At 36.9% G+C, this 25551-nt stretch overlaps 1 protein-coding gene across 4 annotated transcripts in view; it reads right to left on the minus strand.

Annotated features, from left to right (window-relative positions):
- SBNO1 (strawberry notch homolog 1) overlaps positions 1 to 25551 on the minus strand; it is a 56555-nt gene that overhangs the window by 13428 nt on the left and 17576 nt on the right. For 3 of the 4 annotated variants that reach the window (XM_043442102.1, XM_043442085.1, XM_043442095.1), the window contains exons 6-28: positions 24142 to 24238; positions 22612 to 22772; positions 19370 to 19503; positions 19094 to 19184; positions 17690 to 17851; positions 16568 to 16703; positions 16381 to 16486; positions 16092 to 16245; positions 15478 to 15660; positions 14568 to 14665; positions 12801 to 12952; positions 8882 to 9079; positions 8317 to 8484; positions 8043 to 8218; positions 7440 to 7571; positions 6639 to 6774; positions 5873 to 5985; positions 5712 to 5783; positions 5147 to 5246; positions 3125 to 3199; positions 2313 to 2459; positions 2134 to 2228; positions 1938 to 2030 (exon numbers count right to left, since the gene is read on the minus strand). In XM_043442102.1, coding sequence (XP_043298037.1) covers positions 1938 to 2030; positions 2134 to 2228; positions 2313 to 2459; positions 3125 to 3199; positions 5147 to 5246; positions 5712 to 5783; positions 5873 to 5985; positions 6639 to 6774; positions 7440 to 7571; positions 8043 to 8218; positions 8317 to 8484; positions 8882 to 9079; positions 12801 to 12952; positions 14568 to 14665; positions 15478 to 15660; positions 16092 to 16245; positions 16381 to 16486; positions 16568 to 16703; positions 17690 to 17851; positions 19094 to 19184; positions 19370 to 19503; positions 22612 to 22772; positions 24142 to 24238 — 2979 coding nt within the window. The remainder of the gene's footprint in view (positions 1 to 1937; positions 2031 to 2133; positions 2229 to 2312; positions 2460 to 3124; positions 3200 to 5146; positions 5247 to 5711; positions 5784 to 5872; positions 5986 to 6638; positions 6775 to 7439; positions 7572 to 8042; positions 8219 to 8316; positions 8485 to 8881; positions 9080 to 12800; positions 12953 to 14567; positions 14666 to 15477; positions 15661 to 16091; positions 16246 to 16380; positions 16487 to 16567; positions 16704 to 17689; positions 17852 to 19093; positions 19185 to 19369; positions 19504 to 22611; positions 22773 to 24141; positions 24239 to 25551) is intronic. The other variant, XM_043442105.1, reaches the window with a different exon arrangement.

Below are 25551 nucleotides of genomic sequence, written 5' to 3' on the forward strand. Positions count from 1 at the left end.
AATAGAAAGGGAAACAGTGGCTGACTTTATTTTTCTGGGCTCCAAAATCACTGCAGATGGTGACTGCAGCCATGATATTAAAAGACACTTACTCCTTGGAAGGAAAGTTATGACCAACCTAGACAGCATATTAAAAAGCAGAGACATTACTTTGCCAACAAAGGTCCGTCTAGTCAAGGCTATGGTTTTTCCAGTGGTCATGTATGGATGTGAGAGTTGGACTATAAAGAAAGCTGAGCACCGAAGAATTGATGCTTTTGAACTGTGGTGTTGGAGAAGACTCACAAAAAGGAATAAAGAACTGACACAGGTTACAACATGGATGAACCCTGAAAACAATATGCTGAGTGGAAGAAGCCATACACAAACGTCATATACTGCATGAGTCCATTTATATGAGGTACCAAGATATGCAAATTTTTAAGATAGGCAAATTTATAGACAGAAAAGAGATGAGAGGTTATCAGAGGCTGGGGGAGCTGTGTAAGGGTGATGGCTGGACAGCACTGTGAATATAATCAATGCCACTAAATTGTACACTTTAAAATGGATAAAATGGCAAGTTTGTTATATATTTTACCCTAACTTTAAAAATTCTGTAATATGCCAGAAATCATTAAATTATACACTTAAGTAAGTGTACAATATGTGAATTATATCTCAATGAAGCTGTTAAGAGAAAAATAAATAAAGATTAAGAATTCAAGAGAAAATAAATATTAAAGGCAAGTAAAGATCTAATGTGTGGATAAGAGGAGACCTAGTAATGGAGAAATTCAAGGAAGGAAATACTAAAAATTTTACAAATAAAAATAATTCAAAAACTTTCTAAAATAAAGATTTGAAACTACATATTAAAAGAGCATACCAACTACCTCAGAATACTGACCAAGAATGACTAATACAAGATAAACTCTAATAAAATTACCAAACTTTAAAGAATCCTTCGTACATACAGGCACAAAAGAACAATTAAATATAAAATGGAAACGAAATTAGAACATCATCAAACTCTGACAGCAACTCTATCTGAGAAGAGTAAATAGTAGCATCTTTTAAGATATTCAAGAAGTGAAAATGTGAAATAACAGACTTCATGTCTGGTAAAACTGTCATCACCTATAGAACTAAGATTAATTAAGGGTTAAAAGCAGAGTATACTATATCATTGTCAGATGCTGACATGCAGAAATAGTGTAACTATTTTTTAAATAGAATGGGGTAAGTATATGCAAACAAGTTATTTTAAAAAAGTAGTTTCAGGAATATTGGGGTAGAGTGTCCATAATATTTTATCATTCTTTGTGCCCTGAAGAACAAGGATTATTGGTGTGGAAGAAAGAAGACCAAAGTATCAGAGAAGAGGTAAAACTAAAATTCCATAGTTTTAATTAGGATAAATAAATATGTACTAATCTGTGTACATGTGTATGTCTAAATGTAAATATGTATACACACACTCTCTCTCCCCTTAGCTCTGTCCACAAGCAAATACTAAACTAATGACAGTAGTTACATTAGTAACTGAAAACTGAATCTTGAAGATATAAAGCATTATTATGACTAAAGGTCACTCACTATATTATGGGGGAAAAAGTTCCATTTACTAAGAATATGCAATTCTTTTTGGCCATGCTGAGTGGTAAGGAGAATCTCAGTTTCTTGACCAAGGATAGAACCCATGCCCCCTGCAGTGGAAACACGGAGTCTTAACCACTGGACCACCAGGGAAGTCCTCAAATATGTAATAATTTAAAACTTGCATTTAATAATAGTCCTCAAAAACTCTTAAAAATGCTTCACACTTACAGTGATAAATTATCATAATAGAGAAAGCTAAATACAGTTGGAAAATCAGTACAATGCAAACATAATTACAATGCTGGCAATGAAAACACATATCTTAACAATTAACATTTATTGGAAACAAGTCTTACTTGCAGTGACAAATAAAAGCCATCATCTGGTCCTGTCAGCTCAGCCCAAATCTTGGTAGCTTCCTCCCAGGACATTCCCCTCTCCACACTTATCTGTTTAAAAAAAAGTAGTAATGAAATTTAAATTAAACTCACTTCTTACGATGCCTATCAGAAAAGCACACTATACTTGAATGAGCACATTTTACACGCTTACTGTGTATAATTCTACATGGCCAGATGTTGAATATCCTGGAGTCAGAAACTTCTTAACATCACTTTTCCTCACTTTTTCATCTCCAGAACCAAGATCTTGAATAAGAAAAAGCAATGCATAAGTATAAAAAAAAATTTCATCAGGAATACACATGACATTTTAAAAATTTCCCAACTTACCTAAGATTCCCATATCATATCTTCCATTTTTTTTGGCATTTTGAACTACTGCAGTAAGCGTGTCTGCAAAATACTGAAATAATGCATTCTGTTGATGTACTTCCATGCCCAAAATTCTGTTTAAGAATTTTCCTATGTTGTTATAATCTGCAATGACAAAATTTTATGAATGATTTAAGGCATTCAAATGGCAATTTAACAAGTTTATTCATCTCAGCCTAGTTCAAGTCTCACTTTCTTCTCCAAAGTCTTCTCTCACAGTTCTTGTACTGTTTGCAGAACGGGCCTATACTTTGACCGCTTCTACCTCTAGCTATTAGTATAGCTACACTATGCGGTCAAAGGATGTTTGCCAAATTAGATTTCTGTATCTTCAACTTTACTTACTGAAAATATGAATACAATTTAGCACATAAGAATGCTTTCCAACATTAAGTCATAACTTGTAAAGTTATTAAGTGCCAGAAGTCAGTGAAGCTCAACTTTTGCTGCACAAGTAGAACGCCCTGGAGCTCTGGAAAATTACCACTGCCTGAGCTCCTGCCCTGGCTTAAGTACTTTCAAAAAGCTCAACAGTTGCTCATACCTGCAACCTAGTTTGAGAACTGTTGCTACATAGAGAGAAGAGAATAGAGGTTTAATTTTTTGAATAAACATCATAGCAAAACCCACCAGGTATGTTTTGTGAACACTAAGTACTGAGAGACAGACCAACAGACTTGAAACTTCCCCTTCAAACTGATAAAAACAAACAAAATGGGCTGTAATGATACAGCAATAGTTATGTACATATGTGAAACTCATATTATTACCTTTATCTAGAGTAAGGATTCCCGAACGATCTTCTACATTTATTAGGCCAACTCCTATCAGTCCTTGTCGAACATCTAAAATAAAACAAAATATATAAAAAATGTTATAGTTCAAATGACTCAATGAGCTGTTACCTAACTAATTAAACCAGATCAAGTTTTAGCATACATATCTTCCATAATTCCTATTAGCTGAATTAAAAGGAACGCACAGACCCTAAATATCTTTAGGCACTTTGAAATCCTAGAACTCTAACTAAGATGTCTTATCTTTGTAACAACCATCTTTCACAGTGGAGATTCCAGGCTACAAACCTGCTCTGCTCACAGAATCAATTTTGAATTTTGAATACACAGCATGATAGTGATTAAATAACTGTGTAAATAAGGAAATAATGTTTCCTTTCTAAACATTACCTATCAGTATTGACAAGGAGATGCAAAAGATAAGCAACAAGTATAACGGTCAACATGTTCTGAATTATGTTACTAAGATGATGACTAATAAAACTTAAAAAAAAAAAATACTGGAGTCCAGGCTCCAACCCAGACTTACTGAATAAGTGTTTAAGAAAGAGAAACGGGTCAATAGGAAACATAATTATATCCTATTTACATGTTTATTTAATTAGCTAGACTGCTACATGCTTCAAATGTTTAGATTCTGCAGGTGACATGACAATTCTGTAGACAAAGAGCTCCAATGCAAAAAATCCTCATTTTAGGAATCCATTCTATGAAGAAATTACCTGAATAGAAGGATAGCCATTATAATTCCAGCACTTTGTGATGCAAAAAAATTAAAACTACTTGAATATCAATAAAGGAATAACTGAAGAACTGTTGCATAGCTAGATGGAGAATATTACACAACTGTTAAAAACGTGTTCATGCTATAGCTAATGACTTATAAAAGATGTATGTCTGTGATATACTGAGAAAAGTATGTTGCAAATAGTATGTTTTTAAAAAAGCTCTGTGTTTAGACAAACATGGACAAGGGTTTGTTAGACTGCTCTTGTTCAAACTGTCAACATTTGTAACCTTACCAGATGAGACTGGAAGTGGGCAGGTAGTTAAAGAGAGTATTTATTGGCTCCTCATTATTCACTTTTAGATTAGCTTTCATTACTGACAGTGACTAAATAACATGTACTATTTCAGAACTAGAAATAAACTGGGGAGTTGTTTTGACAATCCCTCCAGTGACCAAACAAAAAGAAAACAAGAAGAGGGAGAAAAAGAACAGGGCTAAAGTTTTATAGGTTTTTGTTTCGTTACATGCCATCAGTGATTATAAACAGCCCTGCCAGCTGTGTCAATATGGACTATTACCAACAGTAAACACAGTTCAATTGGAAAGGACTTCCTAGGGAACAAACGCTAACTTAATGGCAATGTTTCAAGTATCTTACCTCTATTTATTCTCCAAAATACTTTCATAGTTTCCTCAACTACTAAAATCTCTCAGACTACTAAAAGTAATGGGGTAAAATCTACACATCTAAGAATTTCTATAGCACTATTTAGGACTTCTTTAATATAAAAATTTCCAAATATACACAAATGTAAAACGAGAATATTCTATGAACCCACATGTACCTATTATCCAGTTTTAACAACTGTTAACATATGGCCAATTTTGTTTTATCAATATTTATACACTCCACTAACCTTCACAGATTTACCCAGATACTTAAAATTAAATGCAAAAAGTTATTTGACATAGTCATCTTCAATTACTCTACCAAAACCATTTTTCCTCTAGTAATCTAAAATTATACAACATGCAATAAATTCAAGAGTAAAGTCACTTTACCTGAATGAAATTTAGTAAATCTACTGCTTATTATAAGAGGTTAATTTAGGTGTCTGATAACCATCAATTTCTAAATTTCATACATTTTATGTCCAAAGAAAACTAAAGGCAACAGCACCTCTTAGAATGGGTTTTAGTACCTTCTAACAGGTGAGACTTGTCAGTACTCATTTTCCTTTTTTATGATTATTTTTTAAAGTTACCTTTAAAGAATTCTCCAGGATAGTCTGGAGGTGGTGATACCATAGGAGAATCTAGGTTTACGATGGATTTCATGACAATTTCTAAAGCATTTCTTCCATACTGCAATAAAAAAAACAAAGACATTTAACCAGTTTCAGCATTTGGATACTCTTCAATTACATGACCAAATGAATGTTATAAAAACTACTATTGTACCAAACAGTAAAAAATAGCAGGACTCAATTACCTTTATGTAAACTTTACATGGCCTAGTGCCTCATTCACACCTTTGCACACAGCAGGCATTCAATAAATTAACAACTTTCTTTACTACTGGGAACTCCCACTTGATTCATCCACAAATGTTTATTATAATCCTCTTTTCCCACAGGGAAGAGGTCATTATACTGCACATTTGATCACCGAAGACTTAATTGCTTTCATTTTACAGGAAGCCATGATTTTACAGCAAAATCATAAGAGGAGGCAACTTAAAAGTTTTAAACAGTAACCACTTGACCTTTCTGTTCCTCATAGACACCATACACTGCCACAATTTTTCAGATACTGACAGCTGAAATGTACCTTATTATCGAAGTTGAACCGGCTCAGATCTCTAGATTCTGTTGCTCTTCTGTCTCCATGTGTAAGTGCGCCCTATCCAAATATAAAATTTCCAATCAAGGCAAAGAAGACAAGTAACATACACCATCTTTTACACACATCTATGTAACTAAAAAACTTACCAAACTCTCAAGTCTTTTAGCAACAATAGATGCAAATCTCTGTTCTCCTGCCAATTCAGAAATCAGAAACACATATTCAGGAGCGGTAACTTGATTTGATCTATGAGTCCGTCCTGTAACAACATTAAAAAAAAAAATCACTGATTGATTGTGTTTGCTAGATACTAGTGTTCTGAGATCTACTCCTAGCACTTAATAGTAAGCTGGGATCCTGAAAATACAGTAAAGAATGTAATCACCCCAATTCCCCAAAAAGGAAAAAATTGCAAACAATGACTTGAACAACATTTGTATTGAGAGTAACACTCTTCATTGCAAGAGAACAAAAGCTCCCATAAAACTGTTAAGTGATAATCGCATTATTAAGTGCTACCCCAGTTTGGTTGACCACAATGTTGCTGATGCACAGCTGCTCTGGAATCTCCAAAAAAAATTTTAATTTTTCTTGTCTTTTTTTTTAAATTGCCAGGTCATGGGACATGAAGATGGAAGGGGAAGGGAGGAGCAATGTGCCCTCACTCAAGCCACTGGGGGTTGAAAAGGACATCAAGTGGCAGCTGCTGACACAGGTAATGTACATCCCCAGAGGTCTGCAAAAAAGATATTCCTAAGGAGCCCCATTCTTGAAATACATTCATGATGTACTCTATACTTTAAGGTACATGTAATACCCAAGTATCTCCAAAACCGACACATGCGTTGAGTTTTACTATGTCCAATATTAAAGTATTTTCCCCAGTGAAGTGAAATTCAGTGCAGGACTTACCAAATTGCTGAATTGCTCTATCAGCACTCCATGGTAACTCCAGAGTCATATGAACTCTCCGCCTTTGATTTTTAGCTCTTCTATCCGCTTGTAATGAAATACCCGAGCTGGCAGCTTCTGAGATGATAGCAATATTCTATATCAAGTGGAAGGAGAAAAAATAAAAGATCACTTTTGCACAAAGACAAGCAGGAAAACATCCACCACTATGTATTCTCCTTAAATTATAGAACCCTTCATTTTAGCTGTGCATGGTTACAAGCACACTCAAAATCAAGACTACATTTCCAGTTTCCCTTACAGCTAAGTGTGGGCACACTCCAGCCAGCAGGTTACATTGACAATGTCCAGGAAATGTCCCTAATTGAAGATATGTCTCCATCTTTTTTTCTCTCTGCTGGCTGAAACACAGAGGTGTAATGACCGAATGTGAAATAGCTGTCATGGAATATGGAGGTTAACTTGGAAACGCAAGTCTGCATAAAAAGTACCAAGACAGAAGCAACCTAGTCTTCAAGGGGTCATGCCAGTGCTGTTCTAACAAAATTTCTACATGAGAAAAACGAACTTCCACTTTAAGTCACTGTGATCGTGGGTTTTCTGTCACTAACAGCCAAACCTGATCCCAACTAATACATAATTCCTAATGGACATGGGCCTAAATTACTAGTGAAACAAATACATAAAATAATTGATAATACCTCTACCTACAATCTTTAAAATATATAACAAGAGCTTTAAATACACTTGAAATGTATGGGCATAATTCTTTTCACCAAAATGCATCCCAGAAAAACATACCTTATCTCCATCCATAAATCTTTGTTTTTCTGTAATATTTAGTATTTCCACAGGAACATCAAGTTCAGATCTTGACTCATAAGATATGCTTCCATCATCATTGCTTACAACCCTCCCCTTGCGGCCAGTCATCTGCAAAGTCAAACAATGTCGTTTACAATTAACGTATCTGACTGTGGTGCAGGAAGTTCACGACTCCCACTAGAGAAACATGGTGGAGGTGAAAGGAAAAGGAAGCCAATGTGCACTGTGCATCCTCACCCAGACCAGGTGCCAGGCAGGGGACAACAAACACTGCAACATAAAGCCTGGTTTTAAAAAGTTCAAATTCAGTGGAGAAAACCGACATGTGGCAATGACAACAAAGGCTGTGTGACAGGGGCAATAACAGAGGTCTGAGTCTTGGGGCAGATACTGAAGACACTAGGGGAAGGAACTCACTTGCTCTAGGATGACAACTAGAGTAGAACAAGGGTTCTCAGATCTCAGAGAGGATATTAGATAATTTTATGAGGAAACAATATATTACTCGTTCTAAAGGGTTTGTAAGTGGCAAAGAAAAATTACCTAGGACAGAATCAACCGCGTTTAAGTCATATTTACCTCAGCAACATTCTCAGGGCCCCCAAGTTCATCAATAAGTTCATCCAGGGTATTAGGAGGGAGGTCTTCAGCTAATTTTTCTAGTTTATCAAGTAGGTCTTTCTTCATCTGTTGGGCCCTTTCCACGGCATCCTGACTTGTTATAAGGCTACTGTTGCTGTTGGTGTTACTGTTAGCTAGATAAAGTACATGTGTTAAAAATCAGTACACAGTTTAAATATTTGTTTTGTTTGAAAGTACATTTCACAGACAAAGCAAACGTCCACGTGGTTACCTGGTGCACTATTAGGAGCAGGTGAAATAACTGGTGTAGAAGAAAAACTAGGTCGTTTTGATCCAAGACCTGATGCTAATAAGGCACTTTGAATAGAATCTGGATCTATACTTTTCCTTTTTTTTTTGTCTTTGTTTTTCTTATGATCTTTTCTGATTAACCAGGGATCTAAAAGTTAAGGAAAGACATAAATCATTTGTTAACACAAGTACAGAATTTCCAAAGGAAACCACCATTGAGTTTTTTTGTATTGTTGACCAACAACTTGTAAACCACCACCAGCTATAGCGGTCCAGTACATCCATACACCATGAGGTAAATGCCATGGTTTGAGGTTAAACATAATTGAACAAAATTGACGTCATGACCTTACATAAATGAGCTCAACTGCCAGAAGACAGACAAACTTGGAGCTCCCACAAAGCAAAGATTAGAATCTATCTGATAATTTTTACAGGAAAAAAAAGGTGTTTTTTTTTTTCAAATGGGATATTTGAAATATCCCATTTCAAATACACAGAAATAAGGATGCTTTAGTTTATATTTAAAATATTAAAGAACTTACCATCTTCATCATCCTCACTAGACTCATCTCTGAATGGATTGAAATCATCATCGTCTCCAGAACTCATGTTTTTAGAGCTCTCATAGTCACTTTCTTCATTATCAGAGGCATCAGATTCACTTCCACTATCATCAGAACTGCTACCAGTAAGGCCACCTATTTTTCGTGCTTTTTTGGCTTCTCGAGTTATTTCTTCACCTGCCCACAAAACCCAAACCCAAGAGAGTCAAAATGCACTGTGGTAAAAGTTAGGAAATTATATTTAGTTCATAAGCTAATACAGTTAACTAATTCAAAAGAGAACTACAGAAGAAAAGTATCTGCATAAGTATACAAGAACAAGGAAGAGAGGAAGGCAACCCATTCTACTACTCTTGCCTAGAGAATCCCATGGACAGGAGCCTGGCAGGCTGCAGTCCATACGACTGCACAGAGTCAAACATGACTGAATCGAATAAGCAGCAGCAGCAGCATACAAGAACAATTAAAAATTCATGAACAATGACAGCCTTTTGGACTCCTATAAGAAGTCAGGTTATATACAATTATATTTAGGAAAAATTATGTATATAAGTACAAACTCGAGACAGCCTTCAAGTGCATAAGTTTCAAAATTCAGGACAACAAAGATGAAACAATCTCTGGCACTGTCAGAATTTGTGTAGCAGGTTGAGAGACAAGGCCTAATAATTACAGGTTTTTAAACTACTTAAGTACTTTATAGAATACTACCAAAAAGAAATCTACAAAACTGCATTTTTAAAAGTTAAACAAGGCTGGGAAAACTGGTCAACCACTTGTAAAAGAATGAAACCAGAACACTCTCTAATACCATACACAAAAATAAACTCAACATGGATTAAAGATCTAAATGTAAGACCAGAAACTATAAAACTCCTAGAGGAGAACATAGGCAAAACACTCTCTGACATAAATCACAGCAAGATCCTCTATGACCCATCTCCCAGAATATTGGAAATAAAAGCAAAAATAAACAAATGGGACCTAATTAAACTTAAAAGCTTTTGCACAACAAAGGAAACTATAAGCAAGGTGAAAAGACAGCCTTCAGAATGGGAGAAAATAATAGCAAATGAAGAAATAGACAAAGGATTAATCTCAAAAATATACAAGCAACTCCTGCAGCTCAATTCCAGAAAAATAAATGACCCAATCAAAAAATGGGGCCAAAGATCTAAACAGACAATTCTCCAAAGAAGACATACAGATGGCTAACACACACAAGAAAAGATGCTCAGCATCACTCATTATCAGAGAAATGCAAATCAAAACCGCAATGAGGTACCATTACACGCCAGTCAGGATGGCTGCTATCCAAAAGTCCAACAAGCAATAAATGTTGGAGAGGGTGTGGAGAAAAGGGAACCCTCTTACACTGTTGGTGGGAATGCAAACTAGTACAGCCACCATGGAGAACAGTGTGGAGATTCCTTAAAAAACTGGAAATAGAACTGCCATATGACCCAGCAATCCCACTCCTGGGCATACACACCGAGGAAACCAGATCTGAAAGAGACACGCACACCCCAATGTTCATCACAGCACTGTTTATAATAGCCAGGACATGGAAGCAACCTAGATGCCCATCAACAGACGAATGGATAAGGAAGCTATGGTACATATACACCATGGAATATTACTCAGCCACTAAAAAGAATTCATTTGAATCAGTTCTAATGAGATGGATGAAACTGGAGCCCATTATACAGAGTGAAGTAAGCCAGAAAGATAAAGACCAGTACAGTATACTAACGCATATATGGAATTTAAAAAGATGGTAACGATAACCCTATATGCAAAACAGAAAAAGAGACACAGATGTACAGAACAGAATTTGGGACTCTGTGGGAGAAGGCGAGGGTGGGATATTTTGAGAGAATAGCATTGAAACATGTATATTATCAAGGGTGAAACAGATCACCAGCCCAGGCTGATACATGAGACAAGTGCTCAGGGCTGGTGCACTGGGAAGACCCAGAGGGACGGGATGGGGAGGGAGATGGTAGGGGGGTTCAGGATGGGGAACACATGTAAATCCATGGCTGATTCATGTCAATGTATGGCAAAAACCACTAAAGTACTGTAATTAGCCCACAACTAATAAAAATAAATGGAAAAAAAAAAAGTTAAACTGATAAGAACATTAAAAAGGTTCACATACTAATGAAATGGTGAGAAGATAATTCAGAAAAGGGAAACATGACCATTCAGTGACCACTCTAACAGGTCACTGACTCTAGGCCATAGACACTTTTTGTGTCACCAAAATAAAAGATATTGCCAATTATAATAGCCAACCTACTTTCAGGCATATTAAAAATATAAGGAAAAAAGCATTTCTTGAAACAGATGAAAATACAAGGTTAAAGTGTCAGGCACTGTGTTTAGAACACACAGCATCATGTACGTTCTTATCAGCATTTTAGAGAGAGCCTGAGATGTTAACTTCTAAAAGGCAAAGAGCTTAGTAAGCACGTCAACACAAATCCAACTTTGCAATTTTTATAAAATGTCTAACAAACATAAATGAGTGTATGCCTAATAATTAAGTAATAAACTAACAAAAGTCTCTTTAAAGAAGATGATATAAACACACAGGCTTCCCAGGTGGCTCAGTGGGTAAAGAATCTATCTGCCTGCAATGGAGGAGACGTGGGTTTGATTCCTGGGTCTGCAAGATGCCCTGGAGGAAGGCATGGCAAGCCCCTCCAGTATTCCTGCCTGGAGAATCCCCATGGACAGGGGAGCCTGGCACGCTATAGTCCACAGGGTCGCAAAGAATTGGACACGAAAGCAGCAACTGAGCATGCATGCATGCACACACATACTCTCACACACCCACACACAGCATCAACAACAGAAAGGCCCAGATTTTGGTTCCCCATTTATCATCCAGTAGTTGTGTGAACCTAGGGATATTGCCTAACCTCTTTCTGTGCCTTCATTTCCTGTCTATAAAACTGAAAAACTAAAGCCTTTCATGTGGATCCCTTGTAGTTAAACAAGACCACATGTGGGCGGTGCTCAACATAGTGCCTAGCACCAAACTGTTAAAGTCACAATTTAAAATGGGGACTATTTGTGCATTCAAAACGATATGGGCCATGGGAATTCCGTGGTCCACTGGTTAGGACTTCATGCTTTTTGGCTCCAGATTCAATCCCTGGTCAGGGAACTCAGATCCCACAAGACATGCAGTCAAATAAATAAAAGACACTTCCTTTAAAAACAAATCAAACACTACACGATCCAATTTAAGGAAGGCAATTCAGTTCAGCTCAGTCAGTCCTCACTCAGACTCTTTGCAACTCCATGAACTGCCAACACACAAGGCCTCCCTGTCCATCACCAACTCCCGGAGTCCACCCAAACCCATGTCCATTGAGTCAGTGATGCCATCCAACCATCTCAGCCTCTGTCATCCCCTTCTCCTCCTGCCCTCAATCTTTCCCAGCATCAGGGTCTATTCCAATGAGTCAGCTCTTCGAATCAGATGGCCAAAGTATTGGAGTTTCAGCTTCAACATCAGTCCTTCCAATGAACACCCAGGACTGATCTCCTTTAGGATGGACTGGTTGGATCTCCTTGCAGTCCAAGGGACTCTCAAGAGTCTTCTCCAACACCACAGTTCAAAAGCATCAATTCTTCAGTGCTCAGCTTTCTTTAATAGTCCAACTCTCACATCCATACATGACCACTGGAAAAACCATAGCCTTGACTAGACAGATCTCTGTTGACAAAGTAATGTCTCTGCTTTTTAATATGCTGCCTAGGTTGGTCATAACTTTCCTTCCAAGGAGTAAGCATCTTTTGAAGGCAGTACATGCTCAAAATACAGCTTGCATCAAAATGCTCAAGTTTATATTACTTTCAGCACCATTTAAAGGAAAGTACCCACCTTTTCGCTTCTTTGTTTTATTTTCCTTACAAGGACTATCTCTTGGTGAACTGCTGTTACTTGGAGCTGTCAAATCAATTCCCAGCAAACTATAAAGCTTTTTTCTGTCCGGAGCAGGGAAGTGTTTTTCAATGAGTGACTGTAACACTCCTCTGTTCGTAGAAGAGATAAAAAAGTGACAGTCAGTGGCTCAGTATGCAAAATTATTATATATAAAATACTACTGAAAGTATTTGCTTAAAATAAGTACACTTTATTAGCAGCATCTCCAAACTGGATACCACAAGTAGGTTAGCTCCACATAATTATAAAGCCAGCTTAGGAACTCAACACCAATGGTTTCTTTTTCAGAAATGCTGCAGCACAGGACTCCATGTGGAACAACTGAACATAAGGGACTGAGTCAAAAAGTCATTCAGAACAGCTGGACTCTGAATGTAAAGGACTTTAACAATCCTTTAACCAATTTATTTCACATATATTTCCATTTTCAGGTATGTGAAAGAGTTAAAAATAATCAAATCTATGTCTTACTAAAAAACAAAAACAAAAGTTTATTCAATCTTACAAGATACTGATAATCCAAGTCAGAAGAATTTCAGTACTCTAGGCAAGATTATCCAACTGAAATATAATGCAAACCAAGCACAACTTTTACACTTTCTAGAAGCTGCATTATGGCTTCCCTGATAGCTCAGTTGGTAAAAATTCCGCCTGCAATGCAGGAGACCCCAGTTCAGTTACTGGGTCAGGAAGACCCACTGGAGAAGGGATAGGCCATCCACTCCAGTATTCGTGGGTTCCCCTCTTGGCTCAGCTGGCAAAGAATCTGCCTGCAATGCGGGAGACCTGGGTTCAATCCCTGGGTTGGAAAGATCCCCTGGAGAAGGGAAAGGCTACCCACTCCAATATTCTGGCCTAGAGAATTCCATGGACTATACAGTCCATGGGGTCACAAAGAGTGGAACAGGACTGAGTGACTTTCACTTCCAGGAGCTACATTTAAAAGTTACAGAAAACAACTTGTCACTATAAAATGTTACAATGAAATGTTTTACATTCTATTTCCTTAAGTCTTTGAAACTTGGTGCATATTTCATACTTGAAGGTCATCTCATATTGGAGTAGCCATTTCAACTGCTGCACTAGCCATGCAGTACCTATCATCTCAGAGGCAGCACTAGGCAAGATACAGATTAGCAGGTGCATGCTCTGCATTTAAAGGAGTTTTAAATTATGTCTTAAGAGGAGCCACTTGAATGTATCCCCTAAGGCAAAAGACAGCATGGTGACAAAAGTTATTTTACTAATTTTACTCCCAGAGTTGGAACTGTCTGGTTAAGCAAAGCAAAAAATAACGTCTAAAGCCTTTCTTAAAATTCTTTTGACTTTTCAAGGATTATCTGCAATGTTTACACTAAAGTATAATAAACTGGAATAAATGAAACCATTATTATACCACTGGATACTGGCGGTTTCAAATACGCAAAGCCAAAACAAAACTGAAACCAAGCTGTCAGAATCCCAAGATGTACAAAACAGAAATCAAGCCCTTCCATTAGTCCAAATACTAGACATATAATGTTAAAATACTTAACATTTCAGTATTTCTATGTTACTGTTTTTCAAGAGATATATTGCTATGGATACACAGGATTATGAAAACTCAGATCAGAAAAACTTAAATTTAAAAGGCAAAAATTTTGCCTCCAGGAAATGCTAACATTTAAACTAATCTTAGTAAAGACTCAAAACCGTAAACATTACTTGGCAGTTGAAACAAAATCATTCAATTCTCCCCCGCCCTCTTCCAAGGCTTCTAATGTTCTAGCTTCTCCCGTAGACTGCAGACCAATTACAACACACTGGAGGGAAAAAAAGAATGCTATTAATTATAAATAAAAATAGATATATGGTTTCTTACAACATATTTTACACATTTAGTTTTAAAAAAAGATTTCAAGGCTTCCCTGGTGGCTCACTGGTAAAGAATCCACTTGCCAATGTAGCAGACACGGATTCGATCCCTGATCTGGGAGGATCCCACATGCCACAGAGCAACTAAGCCCTTGCACCACAACTACTGAAACCCACATGCCCTAGAGTCCATGCTCCATAACAAGAGAAGTCACGGCAATGAGAAGCCCAAGCAGTGCAACCAGAGAAAAGCCCATGCAGCAACACACACACAGCACGGTCAAAAATAAATAAATTAAAAAAGATTTCAAACAATAATTACCCATTTTGTACATGTGTACCAATGTCTTATTTTGCATATTTGAAATGTGCTATATGTAAAACACTTAGCCAGGTGATAGTACTACAGAAGTGAACACTACTGAAGCCCCTGCTCCAGTTTTTTGTGCTTTAAGTAGATATATATTCACCAAAAAGGAAAAACCTTTAAAGTATTATATATCCATGCTATCAGTGGTTACATGTATGGATAGCCAAGTTATAGTGATGTTTATTTGTTTGTATCTTTTTGAGCTATCCAAATTCTTTATAAATACATATTGCTTTTATTGTCGTAAAAATGTATTTTTTAAAGTCTCACTGTTAATACTCTGACAACTATCCTTTAGAAACAAAGGTTTTTATAAGTAGAAAACCTCAACACCCAAAAGACTACAACACAAAACCAAAATCGCATCTGTTAATGCATTCTCCAACTTACTTTTCCATTCTTGATTTCTTCTCGAGCTAGCTGCACAACCCTTTTAACTTTGGACGCTATGCACAAGTATTTGAAAAATCTCTGGTGAGCAGACCAGAACTGACCCCACATGGATTTCTTCATTCTCTGCTCAGCATCAATCAGATCTGCAGCTTGCTGAAACCGCTCTCGAGCAATGACCCACTGAAGGCACACAATCAACAGATATTTCAATCTTTGAGTGTGATTTACTTCAGTATGACTAATTCAATCAAAAGAATGTGTATGATACATTTAACATTAATTCAATGAAGCACTTTCAGTAACTTGGGAACCTCTAAACAAATGTTTTTTAGGACATTCACACAGAGCTGTCTCAAAATTCCTATTATCTAATACAGTAATTTTAGGAAACACTTATGTTGATTATTAAAGCTATGCACGCTATGCTATAAATGGTTATTTCTTTTAAGTTACTGTAACAGAGAAAATTGGGAAAATAAAGGATCCAGTGATTTATCTGCTGTTTTACGGCAGAAATATACTGTGACCTGACAAACATTTCACTGGACAAAACTAACAAAAACATCATCAGGTACATTAAAAATACTAGGAGTTAAGGAAAAAAGGCTCACCAGTTTGACTGCTTTGTTATACATTTTAACATAGCTCTGAGAAAGAAGAACTTCCTCAATTTTGAAGGTCACTCCAGTAAAGCTCAGCTGTCGAGCAATGTACATTCCTCTAAGCTTCATATCCATAGCAACTATTTCCATGGCACCAACACCTCTGAATAAAATTAAAACACACAGTAACTATCATTAAATATAGTAGAGCTTTAACATACATGGAAGAGATTTTAGCAATAATACCTCTTTTAGATTGCTACTGAGAACAAATAATGTACACTGTAAATTGCATTACCTCCGTTCTACTGCCTGAATAAAGTCACTGAATTCTCTAAATGGAGTTCCCTCACCCCATATTCCAAGACGGTTCATATAGGCCATATTTCGTGGTTCAGAAGCACCTGAAAAACACCCAAACAAAACATATTACAGCTGAAAAAAGTAACACGTAAAAAGATATCTTTATCTTTTAAATAACTCACCAGTGGCACTAGCATAGACAACTCTGGCTTTTGGCAATTTGTTCTGAAGTTCTAAAACTGCTAAGCCTGTCTTGGTTGGCTTTGAAGAACCAACAGGACATAAGTTTTTTGCTTTATGACATTCATCAAAAACTATCTGTAAAGAATAAATTAAGGAACATGTCACTTTAGTACCAAGTGTCTCTAATCTCAGAAAGACTTAGCTTTTATTTCCTTGAGGCCTGGGCAAACATGCAAGAGTCCTAAAGAGTTAAAAAAAGAGAACAGAAAAAAAATTCTGGAGTGAAAATAAATCATGATTATCAGGGGGAGAGATGCTGTTGGTAACAAGCCCCTGCACATGAACTTTGTTTTTTCACTAACACCCATATACCTATCATCTGGTTTCATCAAACCTTAACATTTTACTGTATCTGCTGCAGACTGTTTTCTTTTTTAAAGTTACAAATATAAATAAAGCCCTCTGTGTGATTCTTCTCCTTGATTCCCGCCACCGCGCTAGCCACAGAGGCATTCACTGAATTTGGCACTAATCTTAACTAGACATTTAACTCTTTTTCTAGATACAAAAAAAAGTTACTACTGGAAAATGAAGACTGCTTAAATTAAATGGGGGATTGGTGAGGGCCTGTGGTTTTTCTTTTGGATTAACTGCTGTTACACTGTCCTTCAGGTGGCTAAAAGGAGCTTTGCAACTTCTTCAGACATCACTAGGTGCCAAAGCTCTCGCAGGACAACTTTGATGCTAGATGAATTCTGCCATTTTGCTAGCAATGATACAGTTCTTGGGTCCACCACTCCATTAGAACCATTGGCTCCAATCATACTAATCTGTTACAAATCTTACAAAGCTGGGTGCTTCTGGGTATTTAGGTCCACATTCTATTTTAAGGCTGCATATTCAGCATGTCCCATACCTATTAACATTTTCCTAAAGCAGGAACTTAAAACAGTGGCCTCATATATGATAGCTACAAAACAGAATCAACTATCTGACTCCCTGCAAGCTATGTAATCATTAAAGCTCTCATTCCAGCAGTCTTTTTATTAAACTTCAGAATTCCCATGTATTACATTAACTTTCATGTCATTAAAAAATATAAAATTTGTTGCAAAGGATACCACTCCATCGAAGTCATCACCGCACCAATGTAGAAGTTGTTTTAACCTCGTCTTATATTTACCACCAGACTGACTTTCACCAATTAGGGAAGAATAGGTAGCAAAAATAACACCCTTCTTCACACTCCCATTATGTTTGGAAGAAATTTTTCCATATTTAAACTGAAAAAGAAAAGAGAAGAACTTAATACACTTCTGTCTCTGAAATATTTATCCCACCCAAATTTATACAGCAGGGAAATGATACCAATACACTTTTGTCTCTGAAGTATTTATCCCACCCAAATCTATACAGCAGGGAAATGATGGTACCATGATGGGCTTTAGGAATGTCAAAGGACCTAAGTTCATACACAAAATTTCTCACACACAAGTGCATACATACATACACACACACGTGTGTATATATATATAATTAATGTGTAAGGATCCAATTTTCAAAGTCTATCCTCAAAAAACATTACAAACCAAACTCTCCCCAAGAAAAAGGCACAATATTCATTCTACCAATATATACTATGCATTTTCTATACGCAAAGGACTGTAATTAAGATCTGAGGGATATATAAGAATTATGATCAATAGTTACTGCAGTCCTCCTCAATTATACTGACTCAGAAATTAAATTAAAAGTATTTCTAGATGCCCATTACATGTTTTAGTTTTGAACTGTTGGTAATCATCCAAGACACAATACTTTTACCTACCAACCCATTCAGTAAACCTCATCCCAAAAAAAGTCACTGATGGGCAGGCGGAGCAACGCTGAAGCAACTTAGCACTAGCCTGTACATTTCCTCACTGTTAAAGGCCTAGCAGAGAAGTGCCTGCAGGAACTAGGTGTGTCTAGTCTACCCCTGTGACTCCAGGAATTGGTGCCTAGCAGGAGGCCAATAAAAACTCGCTAAATGAACATTAAACTGTGCTTCTAGAAAATGAAACATATTTTCTTCCACATGACAGAACTGTTTTAACATGAACACAGGTACAGGTATACAAGTTCACTGAATATACAAATTATCTAAACCAGTTTCCAAATCACAATTCATGATGCAAAGGACACACTACCTGCCCATAACAGCTTTATTACACTGCACTCTTATACTCACTGTATTAGTTTCATCCACAAATAGTAGTTTTATAAACGGAAACAACAAATGAAAAAAAACCCTGAAGACTGAGAGAATAAACTCCATAAAAAGAGACAATGCCTATTTTATTTGCCATTACATAACCCTACCTGGCACATTATCTAAACCAAAAATCAACAATTGTGGCTAGCACTCACTATACTTTTTGTGAAATAACTCATTTAATCCTCTTAACAACCCTACCAAGTGGAAACTATCATTCTTGCCTCACAGATATTTACTGAATGAACAACTGAATAGAAGACTTTCATACCTTATTCAATGAATGGACCAAAATGTTTTTTGCTCCAATATCCCTCAAATCTCTTTCAGCATCATACTTTAAATCATTTGAAACACTGAACCTACAAAAAAGAAAGGGAAAAGAAAAATACACAAATTAAATGCAAATCCTATCATTCTAGCTGTACTCAGGAATAAATAAAATCAGGCCTTGACACTTCTAAAAAAAATACATCTACTCATTAAGACCCATCCCCATATGCTGGATCATTTGCAAATGAAAGTTCCCACAGTCTTTAGCACTTACCACAAAGCCCGTTTTCTACTCAACAAATAATTTTCATAGATGATTCCTGCTATTGTCCTTCCTTTTCCTACACCAGCACCATCGCCTATTAAGAAGCCAGCACGATCTCCATTAGGTAGGAATGTTTCATGTTGCTGAAAAAGAAAATGCTGATAATTAATCTATTCCTTTAGATATTTTGGTGACTGGTTTCTCATACAGTATTTTAGCAATATATTAACACTGTCTATTTTGATACAAATGAAATACAGTTAGCTTAGTATGGAAACTATATTTACTATACAGGAATACCTTGTTTCATTTTGCTGCATGCACTGTTAACTGCACTTCGGGGAAACAGCATTTCTTTTTTTAATGAATTGACAGAAATGCTGTATCAAGCAATCTTATTGGTGCCATTTTTCCAAAAGCATTTGCTCACTTCATGTCTGTATCACATTTTGGTAATTCTCGTAATAAAACTATGTTATTATTATTATGTTTGCTACTGTGATCTGTGATGAGTGATCTTTAATGTTACTATGCTAACAGGGTGCCATGAACTTTGCCCATAATTAATAAACACTGTGTGTACTGTGACTGCTTCACTCACTGACCATTTCCCCCATCTTTCTCCTTCTCCTTTGGCCTATTTCCTGAGACACAACAGTACTGAAATTAGACCAATTAACAACTCTACAACGGATTCTTTAAGGATTCAAGTAGAAGGAAGGGCTACCATGTCTCTCACTTTAAATCAACAGCTAGAAATGATTATTTTATTTTAAAGGCCAGACCGCGGGGCATGTGGAATCTTAGTTCTCTGACCAGGGATCGAACCCACAGCCTGTGTATTGGAAGTACAGAGGCTTAACCACTGGGCAGCCAGGGATCTTCCCTAGAAATGATTATAACATAAGGAAGGGGTGTTGAAAGCCACAACAGGCTGAACACTAGGCCTCTTGCTCCAAACAGCCAAGTTGTGAAAAGAAAAAGGTCTTAAAGGAAAATAAAAGTGCTACTTCAGTGAACAAACAATAAGAAAGAAAACTAGCCTTATTACTGATATTAAACTTTTAGTGGTTGAGATAGAAGACCAAACCAGCCATAAGATTCCCTTCAGCCAAAGCCTAATCCAGAGCAGGGCCTGGATTCTCTCTTCAATTCTATGAAGACAGACAAGTGAGAGCTGCAGAAGAAGCTAGCAGAGGCTGGGTCATGTGGTTTAAGGAGTCTTCTCCATAACATCAGCACAAGCACAAACAGCAAGTGCTGATGCAGAAGCTAAACCAAGTTACCCAGAAGATAACAGGGTAAAAGTGGCAACATTAAACAACCGATTTCCAGTGTAGATGAAACAGCCTTCTATTTGAAGAAGATGCCATCTAGGGTATTCACAGCTTAAGAGAAGTCAATCAATGCCTGGCTTCAAAGCTTCAGAGGACAGGCTGACTTATGAGGGGTTAATGCAGCTGGTGACCTGAAGCTAAAGCCAATGCTCATTTCCCATTCCAAAAATCCTAGGGTCCTTAAGAACTATGCTCAATCTATGTTGCCTGTGGTCGACAAATGGAACAACAGAGCAGTACATCTGTTTACAACATGGTTTACTGAATATACGAAAGCCATTGTTGAGACTACTGCTCAGAATAAAAGATTCCTTTCAAAGTAATACTGCTCACTGATGATGTACCCAAGAGCTCTGATGGAGACACACAATGACATCAATGTCACTTTCATGCCCGTTTTATAACACAACAGCCATTCTATAGTCCATGAACCCAAGAGTAATTTCAACTTTCAAGTCTTACTCTTTAAGAAACACATTTTGTAAGGCTGTAACTACCAGAAATAGTGACTCTTCTAATGATCTGGACAAAATCAACTGAAAACCTTCTGAAAAAGGAATCAGCATTATAGATGCCAGTAAGAACATTCATGATTCATGGGAGAGGTCAAACTATCAACATGAACAGGAGTTTGGAAGATGACTCCAACCCTCATGGATGACTGACAAGTTCAAGACTTCAACGGAGAAAGTAGATTCTTGAGATGGAATCTACTCCTGGTGAAAATGCTGTGAAGATTGTTGAAATGACAACAAAGGATCTAGACTATCACATAAACTTAGTTGATAAAGCAGTGGCACAGTTTGAGGACTGACTCCAATTCTGAAAGAAGTTCCACTGTGGGTAAAATGTCATCAAACAGCACTGCATTGCTACAGAGAAATGATTAGTGAAAAGAAGAGAAATCAATGCAGCAAACCTCATTGCGGTCTCATTTTAAAAACCTGCCATAGCCACCCCAACCTTTAGCAGCCACCATTCTGATCAGTCAGCAGCCATTAACACCAACGCCAAGACCTTGCACTAGCAAAAAGATTACAATTTGCTGAAGGCTCAAGTGACGATTAGCATTTTTTAGCATTATTTCTAAATTAATGTATACACATTCTGGGGGGGACATAATGTTATTGCACACTTAACAGACATCATAGTGTAAACACAAAGTTTTACATGCACCAGGAGACAAAAAAGTTCATGTGACTCAATTTTATACAATGTTTGCTGTACTGTGGTGGTTTTGAACCAAATCTGCCCTAACTTGGAGATCTGACTTTGTTTTTCTTCCTTGCTACCCTCGCATGTAGCAGGTAACTAAAACTAACAAACTGGTGAGCATTCTTCCATAATTTTTCAATGTCTCTACAATCAAATACAAACCTTTTCATAACACATAAATATAGTGGATGGTTGCCTGTTTTACAAAAATGGAGTATATCAGAAATCCTCTCAAGACAACTGGCATAAGATAAAAGCGTGTACAACACCCATATGGTAATACCAAAGTTTATTCAATCACTCCCCAAGGGTGTGAGCTTTCAAACCTTTTCTAGCTTTCAGTCTCTAGGAGGAAAAAGCTGCAACAAATAGCCTGATATGTATGTTCTTACCTAATAGTTCCATGAAACAGACTCCCAGTAATGGAACTGTTAGGTCAAAGGATATAGGCATTTTTAATTTTAATACATGCTCCTAGTGAGTCCCAGAAAGGCTATGACAATTTATCATTTCCACTATAAATGCAGTCACCAAATCCATGCTATCCTTTTCATTTTCTAATACATAAAACTAAAAAAAAAAATCACATTCACAAGTTTTTCATTCAAGGAAAACTTAACTTTGAATTAAAACAAGTCTATATTGTGAACTAAGATTAAAGATAAAACCTGTACATAGTTATAAAATATTATGGCTTACCTGGGCTGCGTAAGTAATTGCTTCAAGCTGTAATGCTGATAACCAGCCATTATCAATGGTTTCTTCAGAAATAGATGTCTTGTACCAAACATCAGGAGGAGTAACACTGGATAAAGAACTAGTCTCAACTACAGCATCTGGGTGACGGAGGCCAATTTTTACTAAACAAAAGTTTAAAAATACTTCATTTTAATTATTCTGAGTAATAACACTTCCACTCTTATCATAAAATATTATAGCACTTCTCCTCTGATAGAGAAATATAAGTAACTATACACCCTGGGATCCTAGGTGCTGTTTAAACTTAACTAACGTTAATTTACTTACCAACTACCTATGGTTTAAACAGAGACTTGTGAGGGTGGGGGGAGGCTCAATAGGGAGGGGATTCATAAGATTTACGGCTGATTTGGGCTTCTCTGGTGGCTCACAGGTAAAGCATGCAATGCAGGAGACCTGGGTTCAATCCCTGGGTTGGGAAGAGCCCCTGGAGGAGGGCATGGCAACCCACTCCAGTATTCCTGCCTGGAGAATCCCCATGGACAGAGGAGTCTAGAAGGCTACAGTCCATAGGGTCGCAAAGAGTCAGACATGACTGAGTGATTAAGCATAGATAGCATGGCTGATTCACATTATATAACCAACACAACACTGTAAAGTAATTATCCTCCAGTTAAAAAGATAGTAAAATAAATAAATTTATAAAAAGAGACCTGCTGATTAAAAAGATCTAGAAAAATACCATCTCAATTTATACCACCAGGTTCTCCAGTAGTAGCATACTCCTAGATTAAGTTCACTTTAAATGATCCAGAAAGTATGGGACCTGGAATCCATATACAGTTGGTAAACAGATTTTTAGTTTAAGTCGTCTTATTAGTGACTTTTTATAGAAATCCAGAGTGTATGAGAAACAAATTTTAGCCATAGATTTTCCCATCTTATTACCCTCAGAAAATGAAAACGTGAAAAAATTTATATATAAACTAAAAATTACTAATTTCCAACTTAATATACTGGCCACTTAAAAAAAAAAAAAAAAACACCCCAAAACTGAATCACGGTCCTTGTGCGGAAGAGAAAGAAATGGTGTTAATTTAAACCACTGAATTCAAATAGCACATTTTAAGATTCCCATGCTTTTATAGCTTGTTTTAGATAAGCTGTACAAACTATAATGCTAAAATATATGTTTACATCTCTGTAATTTACTCTGATTTTATAATCACTGCTGATATGAGCAAAATTAACTTGAAAGGAAAAAGCTTTTTTACTCTTGGTTTTAAAAGACTTCATTCCAAAACAAAGTTCGAAATTTGTGTAGGAAAATTAAAACTCACAGTAGAATTTTCATGTAGCTATTTTAAAACATATTACAGTTTAAAACATATTCATACACAGCTCATACTTATCAAATCCTGAGGTACCCAAGGTGGACAGATCCTAATAGGTAACAATGTGTGGGGAAAAGTTATTTAAGTTTAAAAGGAACCCAGAAGTTCATTATTTTAACAAATCTCAAAGACATACATTTTATTGGCATATACTCTGCATAGGTTTCTGCATGACCCATTTCTTCTTCATCTTCTTCTTCTGGTTCATCTTCCTCTTTCACAACAGGGACCTTCTGTAACACAGAGAGAGCAAAATCAACTAAGTCCAGAGAACAGAGGCCCAACCAACACATAGAAATACTCTTCTGGAGGAATACCCACTATCTTCATCTTGGAAGCAGGACATGCCATTCTATAGTTCCTAAAATCTAGGTCATACTCTATGGCTTCCCTGCATCTCCAATGATGAGCACAGACAATCTGTGATGTGATACCATCACAAACACACATCACCACAGGGTTTTCCACCACCTTCTCAAACCAGTTTCCCTTTCAACACTGCCTACCACCCTCCCTGATGCCCAGATGTCTCTCTAACCTCCAGTCCTCACTCTTCATTACAATTCCAAGAACAGAAAGAACAAGAGGTTTGGAGAAAAAAGGTGGCTGAACCCCAGCAGCACATTCTACAATCTCATGGGCAGGAACTCGCTTTAAGTCTCACTCCCACCCTCTTTTCAGTTCCCCTCCATCTGTTTTCTTTCCCTTGGGTCCTAAAACCAAAACCCCAGAAAACTCAGGAGTTTAAATGTTCTTCTGAAACACAAAATTTATTTCAGAAGTCTGTGTCTCCACAGACACAAAAACAATACCACATCATCTACTCTCCAAACACTGGCACATCTCAGAGTAAAATGACGAGTTATTAGTAACTACACCAGGAGAACAGCAGACCAGAAGCCCAGACAGTCCCAGGCAAAGTGAGTGAATGACCCCTATAGCCGTGTACCTTGTATTCCTCTACAGAATCTTAAAAGGGTAGAGACAGGGAGAAATAGGGAATAGGAAGTCCTAAAAAAGTTTCTTTTCACTACCAGCAAACCATAAAGGGAAGCTCTTTATGAATGAGGGCTTAATCAAGGAAGAATGCAGGGAGAAGCTGTGAGACCCAGCATACCAAGGAAAGGAAGAGAAAGACAAAGAGAAAACCCAGTTAGGACACACAGGTAATGCCAAGGATAAGATGATATTAAAAGGTACGATCAGGCTTCTCTTTTGTTTCATTTATATTTTACTTATTTTTACTTAATCTAGAGCAGAATATGATGACACACAGATACTCAATAAATGTGGGAAGGAATAGGGAGGTGATAGATAAACATTCAGCCAACATCAACCCATGAAGTCCTTTAGGAAAAAAAAGAAAACTCTGAATATTCTCAGAAAGTATGCCAAAATGAAGCCCAGTTTCAGAAATAACAGACCAAATGGGGCTGGCCAAAGAAACAGACACAAACCCCTATTCTGCTGAATGTGTGTAGCCTTGGGCAAATCACTACATCCTCAGTCCTCCCTATCCCCTCTTTGCACCTCTTCTTCATCTATA

Source organism: Cervus canadensis, chromosome 1 (assembly GCF_019320065.1).
Source record: "Cervus canadensis isolate Bull #8, Minnesota chromosome 1, ASM1932006v1, whole genome shotgun sequence".
Classification (NCBI taxonomy): Eukaryota; Metazoa; Chordata; class Mammalia; order Artiodactyla; family Cervidae; genus Cervus; species Cervus canadensis.